At 40.3% G+C, this 13,832-nt stretch overlaps 1 protein-coding gene across 1 annotated transcript in view; it reads left to right on the top strand.

Moving 5' to 3' along the window:
- Nucleotides 1-8,840: 8,840 nt before the first annotated feature.
- adgra2 (adhesion G protein-coupled receptor A2) overlaps nucleotides 8,841-13,832 on the top strand; it is a 58,516-nt gene continuing 53,524 nt past the window's right edge. Inside the window, exon 1 of the mRNA XM_058390638.1 lies at nucleotides 8,841-9,782. Coding sequence (XP_058246621.1) covers nucleotides 9,544-9,782 — 239 coding nt within the window. The 5' untranslated portion in view covers nucleotides 8,841-9,543. The remainder of the gene's footprint in view (nucleotides 9,783-13,832) is intronic.

The raw sequence follows: 13,832 nt of genomic DNA, 5'->3' as shown, positions 1-13,832 counted from the left end.
CTAACAGACATCTCTGCAATCAATCTTTTCCCAGAAATCCCCGTTGAGGCGCGGTGCTCTGACTCCATCTAACAGCAGGAAGTGTGCTCCACTGAGTAGCCTAATGGGTTTGTAATCAGAAGGTTGTTACTCCCTGATGGGACTGTGTGACTCCTGCAGGCTGAGGCTCTACACCGCACAAATGAGTCAAGTGGTGCTGGTGACCTCTCGCACTCCTGCAGTGGTCAAATATTTTCTCCTGAACAATAATGGACTTTCCATTTATTTTTGAACCTAGCCACTGAGGACGTGTTCAGCGTGCTAATAAACGTGCTAATGCTAATAAACGTTCAAGCAACAACAAGAGTACAAAGCAAAACACACACCCTTCAACAATCATCCAAAGAGATATAAGCAACCTATAACAAATGATATAAAATGATCCATAATGTGGATTAAAGCAAACACTAGCACCACAAGGTGGCAGTGTTCTTTCACTCCATTTCTGACAGCGTTTGAGTTTTCACAAAGAGCTGTTTATATATTTGTTGGCTGCCTCTTCGTATTCTCTGTGAGGAAGTGATGTCACTCCAAAAACAGACGGATTGATTAGCTTTCCCAGAAACAGAATTTTCGGATGAAGGTTTGTCTTTCATTTCCTGAAGAACATTCTGGAGAACCTGATGCAGCTCTTGGGCAGACTTGGAGACTTCCTCAGACAGCCTTCATGATGTTTTTGTCTAATCCAATGGTCTATTGTTTAAAGACAAAACACTATAAGATATATTTATGGATCTTGCACAAATAGTTATTTATCCCTAATGAGAAAGCCTGAGGTGAGGGTGGTGCCTGAGAGGAAGAAACCTTGAGAGGATCCAGGCTTAGAAGGGAGCCTCATCCTCATTTGGGTGACACTGGACAGTAAATAATGCAGAAGTAAATGTAATGTCCTTTCTAAAACAGCAACCTCTCTTGAGGAACTAATAGATCAGTGTAGTTTCTGAGTTCATTATATACAGCACTATTTCAGCTGACCGGTGCAACAGCAGGCCAAAGACGGCTAAAGGACTAAAGTGCTGCTGTGTCGATTTTTAAGGAAAAATAATGATAAATTCTTGCTAACTATTAGCAGGTAGTCGCCTGGAAAAGGAAAGTTTAGAAATCTAAATCGAAACTTTGTTTTTAATTATACAGTACTGTATACAGCTGTAGCTGAGGTGCAATTGTCATTATTTTTCAGAGGCACTGAAAACAAAGGCAATGAAACAGAAAACAGTGAAACGAGTCATGAACATAGGCGATATACACCAGTCAAACATAACATTATGACCACCTGCCTAATATTGTGTTGGTCCCCCTTTTGCTGCCAAAACAGCCCTGACCCATCATGCACTGTATATTCTGACCTTTCTATCAGAACCAGCATTAACTTCTTCAGCAATTTGAGCAACAGTAGCTCGTCTATTGGATCGGATCACACGGACCAGCCTTCACACCCCACGTGCATCAATGAGCCTTGGCCGCCCATGACCGGTTCACCACTTGGACCACTTTTGATAGATACTGACCACTGCAGAATGGGAACACCCCACAAGAGCTGCAGTTTTGGAGATGCTCTGATCCAGTCGTCTAGCAATCACAATTTGGCCATTCATCAAACTCACTTAAATCCTTACGCTTGTCCATTTTTCCTGCTTCTAACACATCAACTTTGAGGATAAAATGTTCACTTGCTGCCTAATATATCCCACCCACTAACAGGTGCCATGATGAGGAGATCATCAGTGTTATTCACTTCACCTGCCACTGCTCATAATGTTATGCCTGATCAGTGTCTATAACGTAAAAATGGGCTGGACGCAACAGCATAAGCTTGACAATGAAAGATGCAGAAGCCAGTGCTGGTTAGGGCACAGGTATGAGTGCTGAGATGCAGGGGATTGTGGGTAATGTACAGTCATCTAGTGTCGATTATATATTGAACTACATCATGGTAGGTGAATGGACTTTGGGTGCCTGAAATCTTTAACACAATTTACTGTATATGTCTTAATTAAATAGACATGATAGGTCATAATTCATCCATATTTAACTTCCCCACATATAAATCAAACACAACTCTTTGTTTAAACACATTTTTCCACAAAGCAAGGTCCATGAAGACATGGATGAGTGAGTTTGGTGTGGAGAAACTTCACAAAGTCCTGACCTCAACCGATAGAACACCTTTGGGATGAATTACAGTGGAGAGTCAGAGGCCAGTTGACTGGAGTGGAGAGGCCCCCACACCAAACTCACTCATCCATGTCTTTATGGACCTTGCTTTGTGCACTGGTGTACAGTCATGTTGGAACAGGAAGGGGTCATCCCCATACTGTTCCTACAAAGTTGGGAGCATGAAATTGTTCAAAATATCTTGGTTTGAAGCTGAAGCATTAAGAGTTCATTTCACTGGAACTAAGGGGTCAAGCCCAACCCCTGAAAACCAACACCTGAATTCAATGATTTGGAGGGGTGTCCCAAAACTTTTGGCAATATAGTACACCCTAAGCTTAGGGATGATGAGGTGACCACAGATGAGGTACTGTAGAAGGAGAAAAACATCTGTTTTTGCTAGCATGTTAGTTTAATTGTTTTCATAAAGCGGTTTTATGGCAGTGTTATCAATATGGGGAGATTTAAGCCATCGCTGTTCCAACTACCGTCTGACATCATCTAAAAGTGTCACAATCATCAATATATTAGCACAAATAATACTGAAACTACCCCCTTCCCCCTCCCCTCACAGAAATTGGTTCCTGTTTACACCACTTGGATGCAAGCCATACGATCAGCACTTGCCATTTACTACATCCTGTTGCATGAGGAATGAAATGAACGTCATTTTCAAATGCAGTTCATTTAATTGGATTTAATTGGACCACTACACTGCTTTCTGGTCCATCTCAGCTTCGCTGCATACTTCTGAGCATTAACACAAAGATAAAGATCTATATAATGAATAATGACGTACTAAAATGACGTGTCGATCCTGACTTGTCATGTGTTTTTACTCCATTTTTCTACATTTGCTCAACAGCACAATAGTTATTGTGGGCGATTTTCCAACAGCAACATGGCTGCACTTTCACACCTATACAGCCTTTTGTTGCATTCTTGTCCTCCACTGGATTATTTTTCCTCTCTTCCCCTTCTTCCTGCCTCATTCCCTCAATGTTCCCTTTCTCTAGTCCACCTGGAATGGACTCCAGATGTGGAACGAAGGCAGAGATTGCCTGTGCAGCGATACGAGAGAGAGAGAGAGAGAGAGAATGTTGGAACAACATAAAAGTTTGTCTGGATGCCATTAAGTACAATTTGATGTAATGTGCAGTTTCGGGACGTGACATTTTTAAAAGGAAACTGTGCACCAGATGAGGAAGATTTGTGGGATCGGTGGGATGGGTGTGTCCTAAAACCAACCTCTGCACTGACTTCCGCGCTACTTTGGCTACATCCCAAAGAGCATCCTTTCTGTCCTGTGGATGTCAGTTCTGGGTTTTTATTTTAATGTGACAGAAGTATAACGTGTGTACACTATTTAGTGCGCTATGTGGTTTGGGAGCGTAGCCACAACATAGAGCAGCAACAACAAGAGGCTTTGCTGGTATATTAGACTGAATACAACTGCTCCATTGTATGAACCAGTCGCGTGTCTGAGCGCGGCACGGAGAACACACACGTCAACCTCAATCAGGCCTCTGCATCCGTCTGGCTCTCTCCCTCTGCACACCTTTTCACGTTTTCAAAACACTGCCTTTTTTAATGTCCACATGCGAGCTAAGGTTTCCAGTTTCCTTTGCTTCTCGTATATATATCAAAGGGGATCTTGTTTGAAAAATAAAAAGCTGCGGGTTTTAAATAAAACAAGACTGTGGACAAAGGTGGACTTTGGAAAAACCTTCTCCATGGGTCAGATTGATGATATCAGCTCATAAATATCACATTATCTGCCTCCGCACGCACGTGGAAACTAAAATGGCTTCTGTTAATCATTTTTGCTGAACTAACACTTTTCGTGTCTGATGACAGGATTGTGATACATGTCAAACACGTACAGAAAGAGATTTATTCCTATTCTGTGCCTTTATACATTATTCCTCACAGATCAGAGCGATTTGTTACATTACCTCGGTACCTCAGTTGTGTGAAAGCTAGGCTAATACAGCCGTTTGTGCTGAGCTAGCAGTTTTTCATTTCTGATAGCAGGATTTTGCTATGTTTAAAATAATAATAAAACAATCCCAAAAGCCGTTTGTCCTTATTTCATGCCTTTTATGCGATATCTCCACCTTTCACGCTTTATACTTTACTCCACAGAGATCAGAGCGATTTGTTACATTACCTCAGTACCTCAGTTGTGCGAAAGCTAGGCTAATACAGCCATTTGTGCTGAGCTAGCAGATTTCATTACCGATAGCAGGATTTTGCTATGTTTAAAATAAAAATAAAAAATATACAAAAAGTGTTTTGTTCTTATTTTGTGCCTTTTATGCGATATCTCTACCTTTTACGCTTCATACTTTATTCCACAGAAGTCAGAGTGATTTGTTACATTAACTCAGTTGTGTGAAAGCTAGGCTAATAAAGCCGTTTGTGCTGAGCTAGCAGATTTCATTTCATTTTTCTCAAAATAAATAAATAAATAACTAAAGACAGAAAAATGTGTTGGCAAACTTGCTCAGAGATCGGGTTGGCTTACGTTACCTCAGCATTGTGAAAGCTATAGGCTAATACAGCCATTAGTGCTGAGCTAGCAGCTTGCATTTCTGACGGCAGGATTTTGATATACAGTATTTCAAATAAAAATAAAATAACTACAAAAAGTGTTTCGTCCTTATTTTATGCCTTTCACGCTTTATACTTTATTCCTCACAGATCAGAGTGATTTGTTCCATTACCTCAGTACCTCAGTTGCGTGAAAGCTAGGCTAATACAGCCGTTTGTGCTGAGCTAGCAGTTTTCATTTCAAACAAACAAACAACAACAACAACAACAAAACAGTTTTGGCCCTATTCTGTTTTGTGCCTTTTAAGTGTTTGGCAAACTTGCTCTGAGATCAGAGTGGCTTATGTTACCTCAGCATTGTGAAAGCTAGGCTAATACGGCTATTTTCATTTTGCTAAATGTCTAAAAGAACCACAGAAAGACTTTTGCTAGTAGTTTGTACCTTTTTATGTTATGAGCATTTAGTGTGATTTGGAAAGCTACATCAATTATGTGAAAACTAGGCTAATCCAGTCATATGTACCAAGCTAGCATATTTCATTACAGATGCCTGAATTTGGGTGTGTTTAAAAAAATACAGAATTTTGCTCCACTCTGTGTCTTTTATGCATTTAGCAAGCTGCCTCAGAGCTCAGATTGACTTGCTATATCAATTTGGTTGTGTGAAAGTACAACAAAATTGCCTCTGAAAACAGAAATATTCATATTGGTTAGGGTTTATTGAGGGGCAATGGGGTTATTTTAGCTGAATCCAAATCAAGATCAATCTCTAAAAGTATGTTAAGAAATCATGCTTGCTGTTTATGTCAGAAGAGGAGCAGACGCTAACTTTGCCTGTAGCAAACATCATGGCATTATGTTATATCTCCTTCTGTGTGAACTTGGACAATTATATGGTATTTAAAACAGGTTTAGCATGTTGAACTTTAATCAACAGCGTGTTTTACGTGTTTAAATAATGACAATTTATCCGTTTTGGGCTTTATATATGTCTCATGTCTTCCACCAGCTACATCTTAATGACATAATTCAATTCTATATGCTTGTGTGTGAGACCGTGAGAAATCGGCACGTGAGGATACTGTCTGTATCTGACTTCGCTTCTTATCAGTTTGTTTCATGTATTAGATTTCCTCTTGTTCTCACACTCCATGTGCATTGTACACACTGAAGCCAAGCATTAATTCAGCATCGGATGGCTCGGTCGCACGCGAGGATCCAGCAAGGTGCTGTGAGCAACTAGCAGATGTCCTGCTGGGTCATAGAGCCTGGAGAGCAACATTAGGATACAAACTGAATAGCAACATTCATGGAGTTTTGTTCCGATGCAATGTACAGTACGTCAGGAGAAAATAGAGTCTCCCGTATTTTAAGCCCATTAGAAACTGCAGTGGGATCTGTTAGAGTTATTAATGTAGAGCCGTTGGTTTTGGTGTCAAATGTGGATCCACAGTCAGTTCTACAGATTCTGTCTGTGTCTGTGATTTATTCTTCACTGTTTAAACCTAGATGTGTTTACTGCATGATCATGTCTTCAGAAATGTCTTGAGAAACGTGGAGTGAGTTATGTCAGGCTTCAGCAGATGTTGCTCTGAAACCACTACAGCATTTTTCCTTCTCTGGAAGCTCTGATTCAATTAATACTTAGTTTGTGAAACAAATCAGCTGTTAGAACAGGAAGTGCTGCAACTGAGCGACATCACATCATCACCTTTACTCGCGCTAATGGTATTCACTACATTTCTTCTTTTCTTACTTCTTTTCTCTTTCTTATCACTTTCTTTCGTCCTTTTTCCATTTTTTTGCTTGTTTTCTCTTTCTTTCTTTCTTTCTTTCTTTCTTTCTTTCTTTCAGTCTCTGTCTTTGAAATAAAGAAAGGCAAATGCTGTCTTTCTTTCGTTCTTTCTTTCTTTCTTTGAAATTAAGAAAGGCAAATGCTGTCTTTCTTTCTTTCTTTCTTTCTTTCTTTCTTTCTTTCTTTGAAATAAAGAAAGGCAAATGCTGTCTTTCTTTCTTTCTTGCTTGCTTGTTTTTCTTTCTTTTTTTCTTTCTTTCTTTCTTTCTTTCTTTCTTTCTTTCTTTCTTTCTTTGAAATAAAGAAAGGCAAATGCTTTCTTTCTTTCTTTCTTTCTTTCTTTCTTTCTTTCTTTGAAATAAAGAAAGGCAAATGCTTTCTTTCTTTCTTTCTTTGAAATAAAGAAAGGCAAATGCTGTCTTTCTTTCTTTCTTTCTTTCTTTGAAATAAAGAAAGGCAAATGCTGTCTTTCTTTCTTTCTTTCTTTCTTTCTTTCTTTCTTTCTTTCTTTCTTTCTTTGAAATAAAGAAAGGCAAATGCTGTCTTTCTTTCTTTCTTTCTTTCTTTCTTTCTTTGAAATAAAGAAAGGCAAATGCTTTCTTTCTTTCTTTCTTTGAAATAAAGAAAGGCAAATGCTGTCTTTCTTTCTTTCTTGCTTGCTTGTTTTTCTTTCTTTTTTTCTTTCTTTCTTTCTTTCTTTCTTTCTTTCTTTCTTTCTTTCTTTCTTTCTTTCTTTCTTTGAAATAAAGAAAGGCAAATGCTGTCTTTCTTTCTTTCTTTCTTTCTTTCTTTCTTTCTTTGAAATAAAGAAAGGCAAATGCTTTCTTTCTTTCTTTCTTTCTTTGAAATAAAGAAAGGCAAATGCTTTCTTTCTTTCTTTCTTTCTTTGAAATAAAGAAAGGCAAATGCTGTCTTTCTTTCTTTCTTGCTTGCTTGTTTTTCTTTCTTTTTTTCTTTCTTTCTTTCTTTCTTTCTTTCTTTCTTTCTTTCTTTCTTTGAAATAAAGAAAGGCAAATGCTTTCTTTCTTTCTTTCTTTCTTTCTTTGAAATAAAGAAAGGCAAATGCTTTCTTTCTTTCTTTCTTTCTTTCTTTCTTTCTTTCTTTCTTTGAAATAAAGAAAGGCAAATGCTGTCTTTCTTTCTTTCTTTCTTTCTTTCTTTGAAATAAAGAAAGGCAAATGCTGTCTTTCTTTCGTTCTTTCTTTCTTTCTTTGAAATTAAGAAAGGCAAATGCTGTCTTTCTTTCTTTCTTTCTTTGAAATAAAGAAAGGCAAATGCTGTCTTTCTTTCTTTCCTTCTTTGAAATAAAGAAAGGCAAATGCTGTCTTTCTTTCTTTCTTTCTTTCTTTCTTTCAGTCTCTGTCTTTGAAATAAAGAAAGGCAAATGCTGTCTTTCTTTCTTTCTTGCTTGCTTGTTTTTCTTTCTTTTTTTCTTTCTTTCTTTCTTTCTTTGAAATAAAGAAAGGCAAATGCTGTCTTTCTTTCTTGCTTGCTTGTTTTTCTTTCTTTTTTTCTTTCTTTCTTTCTTTCTTTCTTTCTTTGAAATAAAGAAAGGCAAATGCTTTCTTTCTTTCTTTCTTTCTTTCTTTCTTTGAAATAAAGAAAGGCAAATGCTGTCTTTCTTTCTTTCTTGCTTGCTTGTTTTTCTTTCTTTTTTTCTTTCTTTCTTTCTTTCTTTCTTTCTTTCTTTCTTTCTTTCTTTCTTTGAAATAAAGAAAGGCAAATGCTGTCTTTCTTTCTTGCTTGCTTGTTTTTCTTTCTTTTTTTCTTTCTTTCTTTCTTTCTTTCTTTCTTTCTTTCTTTCTTTCTTTGAAATAAAGAAAGGCAAATGCTGTCTTTCTTTCTTTCTTGCTTGCTTGTTTTTCTTTCTTTCTTTCTTTCTTTCTTTCTTTCTTTCTTTCTTTCTTTCTTTCTTTCAGTCTCTGTCTTTGAAAGAAAGAAAGCCAAATGCTTTCTTTCTTTCTTTCTTTCTCTCTTTCAGTCTCTGTCTGAAATAAAGAAAGGAAAATGCTGTCTTTCTTTCTTGCTTGCTTGCTTGTTCTTCTTTCTTTCTTTCTTTCTTTCTCTCTTTCTCTCTCTCTCTCTCTCCTATTCATATTTTGCTGTTCGTGTCTTTATAGTCTGAACATCACAGTTCAGTAATCTTTTCTCACTATTTAGCGGAGAAGTATGCGATTGAGGACGCAGCCATAGTGTTCACTAACTCTGAAACTATTTCCAAAAGTTGTGCCTGTGCACTAGGACCCTGCGGCGGGTCGCGCGTGCGTGGAGGAAAGGGAATGGGGAAGGGGAAAGGGGGCGCGCGCGCGCTCAGGGCAGTAAGTGAGCTGCGACAGGGTGGTGGAGGAAAACCGCTGCAGGGGTATTAAGGGGAGTTAAGATCGACCCAGAGTACCGTTACTCAAGAGATACACGCTATGAAGATTGCACGGATAGTGAGCGAGTGGAGGCTGGAGGGACACTCAGGCTGCACGAGGACTAACACGACTGAACAAACTTTTGTGAATTAAGGGGAAAAAAATATGCTGGATCCTGAAAATCAGGATTCGTGGCTTCTTTCAAAGCCTAGAGTAACTTTTTAAGCTTTGTCAACACTTTTGGTTTTGATTCACAGCGGAGTAACACTTTTCTTTCCTCTAGGTTTATCTCTTACCCAAACACAGCGGATGCAGGACTTCTCGTGGAAAGTAATCTGAGGATGCGTTGCGCGCAAAAATCCTCTTGGACATGACGGATAATCGCGCTGATTTTTCGGGACTGGCGCACTGAGCTGCATGCACGGATGATATGATATTCTCACTTCATGATGGAGAGACGCGGTCATTCAAGCTGAGGCGCGCGCAAGTGTCAAACCACTGTAGAGATTAAAGGAACAAGCTCAAGAAGTTTAATCGGTGCAGCAGTGCTTTAATCCTCAGATCAGACTTGCTGGAGTGATTCATGTGAAAAGGTTCGCGCCGGTGACATGGGCTGACTTTCGTGTCTCCGAAAAGGGACCGACGATGTTGGGACGCAGCGCGCGCGCCTCGTTCCGCGGCCGGTCGCTGCTCGTGCTCTTGCTGCTGCTGCTGGGATTTGCGCGAGCCTGTCGCGAGCTTCTCTCCGGCGGCTGCAGCTGCACGGACGAGCGCGCCAAGGGCCACACGGCGCAGGCGGGCGCGCGCAAACGAGTGAGCTGCGCCGGCAAGGAGCTGACGGAGACGCCGGAAGCGAGTCTGATGCCCAACCGGACCATTTCTTTGTGAGTAGCTGTTTCAGTTCTGCTGTCTGACCTTTCAGAAGTAATTGAGGTAAATACTGCTTGAAGTTTGGGTCAATATGCTGGTGGAATGACGTGTGGGCGCGCGCGCGTACGTGTGCAGGGTTTGGTTAGTACTACAGTTTTTATATTGAAAATTGATGCCAATATTTTTTTTGAAACATTAGCAACCACCATCACCTAAAACCACCACTTTCACTGCTACTACAAATGGTACCAATAAACACAACTGTAAATATTGACATCACTTAAAACAACACAACTCCGCTTTCATCACCATCATCACCAACACCTCTACATCCACCAGAGATCCTAACACTATCACCAATACCACCAAAAACTCTAACACAGATACCAGCAATACCAGCATCACCTCTAATGCAGCAACCAAACATCCCAGCATTCCCATTAAGCCCAACAACTCAACATTACCAGCACCACCAAGAACTCTCAAAGATACCCGCAATACCAGCTGCACCACCAATGAAAACCAAAGATGCCACCAATACCACCAAAAACTATCACAGATATCAAGAATACCAGCATCAGTAACAACGACGCAACAGTACAGAAACCAAATATACCAGCATTACCACAAGACCAGCCACTCTACAACAACTCACACACCCACATTCAAGCCTCTAGTACTACTAATGATGGACTTCTATTAATATTAGCATGTAATTTTTTTATTTTATTGGCAAGTACATCAACATGATATAATGCCTTTACATTTGAGTCACTGGGAAGTTTCTGGATGAATGTGTCACCAAAATAACAGTGTGGACAACGTGCTTTGGCAATCTAGTGTAAGAAACATCTACTGATTAAGAGACTGAGCCTTACTATAATCAACTGACTTCAGCCATTTGATATTTTTCTACCTAACACCCAGTCTCTGAGATGCAACCAGAGCCTGTAGGGGTTTTTATATCTTGGATTATAGCCTGTGGACATATGCTGAACAACATGTCAACACAATACCATGGTTCTTGATGAAAGATCTAGCCCTTGTCCTGGCTTCCTTCACTGGACGAGGATATAGAATGGGGCTTTCAGGTTGGGTTTGATTGGGGAATTTATTTCAGGCTGTGAACTGCAGCGCTTTGGAGCGGAGAATGAAGTCTCTGTATCACGGCTCTGTCATTTTCCATCTGTGTTTCAGTGTGGAGAGAAAGGAAATGTGCCCCTGGTCGGCACCCCTCCCACACTCTAAAAACCCACCCCCTTCACACACACACACACACACACTGCCCCCTCTCCAGTCTTCAGCTGAGTTGGCTATACTGAATGGGGCTAAACAGAAACACATTTCTGCTCTCTCTCTCTCTCTCTCTCGCTCTCTCTCTCTCTCTCTCTCTCTCTCTCTCTCTCTCTCTCTCTCTCAGTTTCTCTCTCTCGCTCTGTCTCTGTTTTAATGGCTGTCTGGTTGCTTCCTTTCCCAATGCTATGATGCTGCATTCTGTTTTTAACAGGCCTATCTCCAGTGCCCCCTTTTCAGGAAGGAAGGCTGACCAGACGCACTGGCCTGATATGTGATTTCTTTTGTTTCACTCTTAGGTAAATACAAGCATTTATGGGTTAGATTGAAGCTCGGACCATTTCTCTATTTACACGATATCAATAATGGGCAAAACATGCACTTAATTCCAATCCGGGAGGAAGGAAGCCTGTGCAGCAGTCAAAATATTTGATTTGGTTCGGATTTGGTTCGGCTGTTTGCATATTTTCGTCTGTTTCTGACATTCAGGACTTTTTTCTTTGGTTGCTATTTCAGCATGTCATGGAAACTGTGCAAAATCACTTCAGTTCCGTTCTGGTTGGGGAAACCACATCTGCACTGGGCCAGAAAATGTATGCATTAAAACATAAAAACCGGGATTGTTCATGTGTTTGACATTAACACCCTATACCATTTTAACCCTCCATGCCTCCATGCCTCCCTGCCGTCCTCCATCTTCCCACAATACCCCAGAGTTCTCCTCCTCAGCAGGAGTGGTGCTCGCTTTCACATGAGTGTCGTAAAAAGGAAAACATTGGAAAAAATGGCAAAAAGCAGCTCAGGCAATGGAGAGAGAGAGAGAAGCCAATAGATTGGTTCCCCAGAGGAGGAGGCCGAGGGCAGCGCGTTTATGGAGCGTAGTGGTTCTGCTTAATAACCGCTCACATCTGCTCAACACATTGAGCCGCTGAATTGTAGAGGAAGTGGATTAAAACGAAAGGAAAAAGGGGGACAGAGCGAGCCCAGGTTGCGTACGATGGAAGGAGGAGTTCGGAGGCGACATGGGTGCTGGCAGCCGCACGTCCTAATGCCATTTATTTGTTTTCTGAGCATGTGCAAAGCACAACGAGACACATTTATGGGGTTTGCGTGGGTTAGAGGTAAACACTTCCAGGCTTCAAAACTCCCTGCTGTGAGAACGAAGAACATTTACCATAAGTTAGTGCCATATAGCATGCAGTGCAGTGCTACGGAATACAGCCTTAGATAAAGTCTAACGGAAACGGATATTAAGATAACGAGAAGACGTTTAGCTTGTTTTACATCTGACACGTCAAGGAAAGTGTTTTTCACACTCGTGTCCTTCTAGATTTAGTGACGTGCCGAGGTTCTGCTCCAGATGTGGAATGTTTGGCGTGATGTTGATGTTTCTGTTTTTCCTGACATTCCTCAGGCGTTTCTAGACACAATCCCAGGTGCAGATTGGGATACATCATTCTCTCTCTCTCTCTCTCTCTCTCTCATCTTCATGCTGTGTTCTCTCTTGTCAGCTGGACTGGAATGTCAGTGGATGAGGTCAGGGTACTGGGGCATTTGGCAGTTTGGGTAATGCAGACGGTGGTGTAACACGCCCATTTAGCAATGGAGGTCAATCATCAGTCTAGTGTAAATCTTTAAGCCAAGAAGTATAAGATAACGTTAGAAGTTACATTGAGGTATATAGAGTTACAGCACTTTTCCCATTGAACAAATACAGTTACAAACTATTTATACCCTGGATGGAGTACCTATCGCAGGTCACCTTTGCACAATGGTACCTATGAAGGTAGAAGTGGTTCTCTGGAGGTTGTCAGGTGGTACCATGCAGAATAATTTGCATAGCAACAATGGAGGATCTTCGATGTCTGATTAACTATTAATCCAGTATTCTATGTAGTAACAAAGCAGCTAAGCAAATGCAGCTTTTCCATTGGGAAAGTTATCATTGGGATTAGTGGTTAAGGTGTTGGACTGCTGATCAGAAGATTGTGAGTTTGAATCCCATGTCCCACTGCTGGGCCCTTGAGCAAGGCCCTTAACCCTCAAGTTGCTCTGGATAAGGGTGTCTGATAAATGCTAGAAATGTAATGCTATCAGACACTACTGAAGATTACTATACTGTCAATTTAACTAACTAACCTACACCTCAAACCACATGCTATCAGGCATCAATACCATATCAACATAATCTTTCAGCAGTCTATTTAGAGTGGGATCACAGGATTTGGCATGGCTCATGATGTCCTTTACCCATCAGTGCTCTAGCATCAATCCCATACCCCTGTATAAATGCTCGCTTCTCCGGCTGAGACGTTTCCCCAATTCTGCACATCTGCTTAGTTACAGTACCCTGTACAAGTTAATAATGACACATCCATCCATATAAATTTACAATATGATGCTGTACTCAAATATCTTACAATTTGGTTAATATTTATATTATTTTTTTTTTATCAACTTCAAGCTTAAAGTAAAGGTGAAAAAAGGTAAGGTAGAGTTTTGGCCTGCACTCAAAGGACTAGTTAAGGACTAGTTAAATATTAGTGTGATTAATCTAGCCTGTTTAATATATTCTTGATTATTCCATTAGTAATAGATCTTTTAACGAAACTAAATACTGTCTGATTTCCTGTAGTGCACTTCACGGATGTATCCGTTTGGATGCTGAGAAATGGTTCATGTAAATGATTAAGTAGTGTAAATGGAGCTATATTAGTCACAGCATGACGCTAGCATTCATACCATTTGTTTAGCATCCGTCAGTTTAGCTA

Source organism: Hemibagrus wyckioides, linkage group LG05 (assembly GCF_019097595.1).
Source record: "Hemibagrus wyckioides isolate EC202008001 linkage group LG05, SWU_Hwy_1.0, whole genome shotgun sequence".
NCBI classification, from domain to species: Eukaryota; Metazoa; Chordata; class Actinopteri; order Siluriformes; family Bagridae; genus Hemibagrus; species Hemibagrus wyckioides.
Note: the sequence above shows the minus strand (reverse complement) of the source record. Positions and strands in the feature narration are given on the sequence as shown.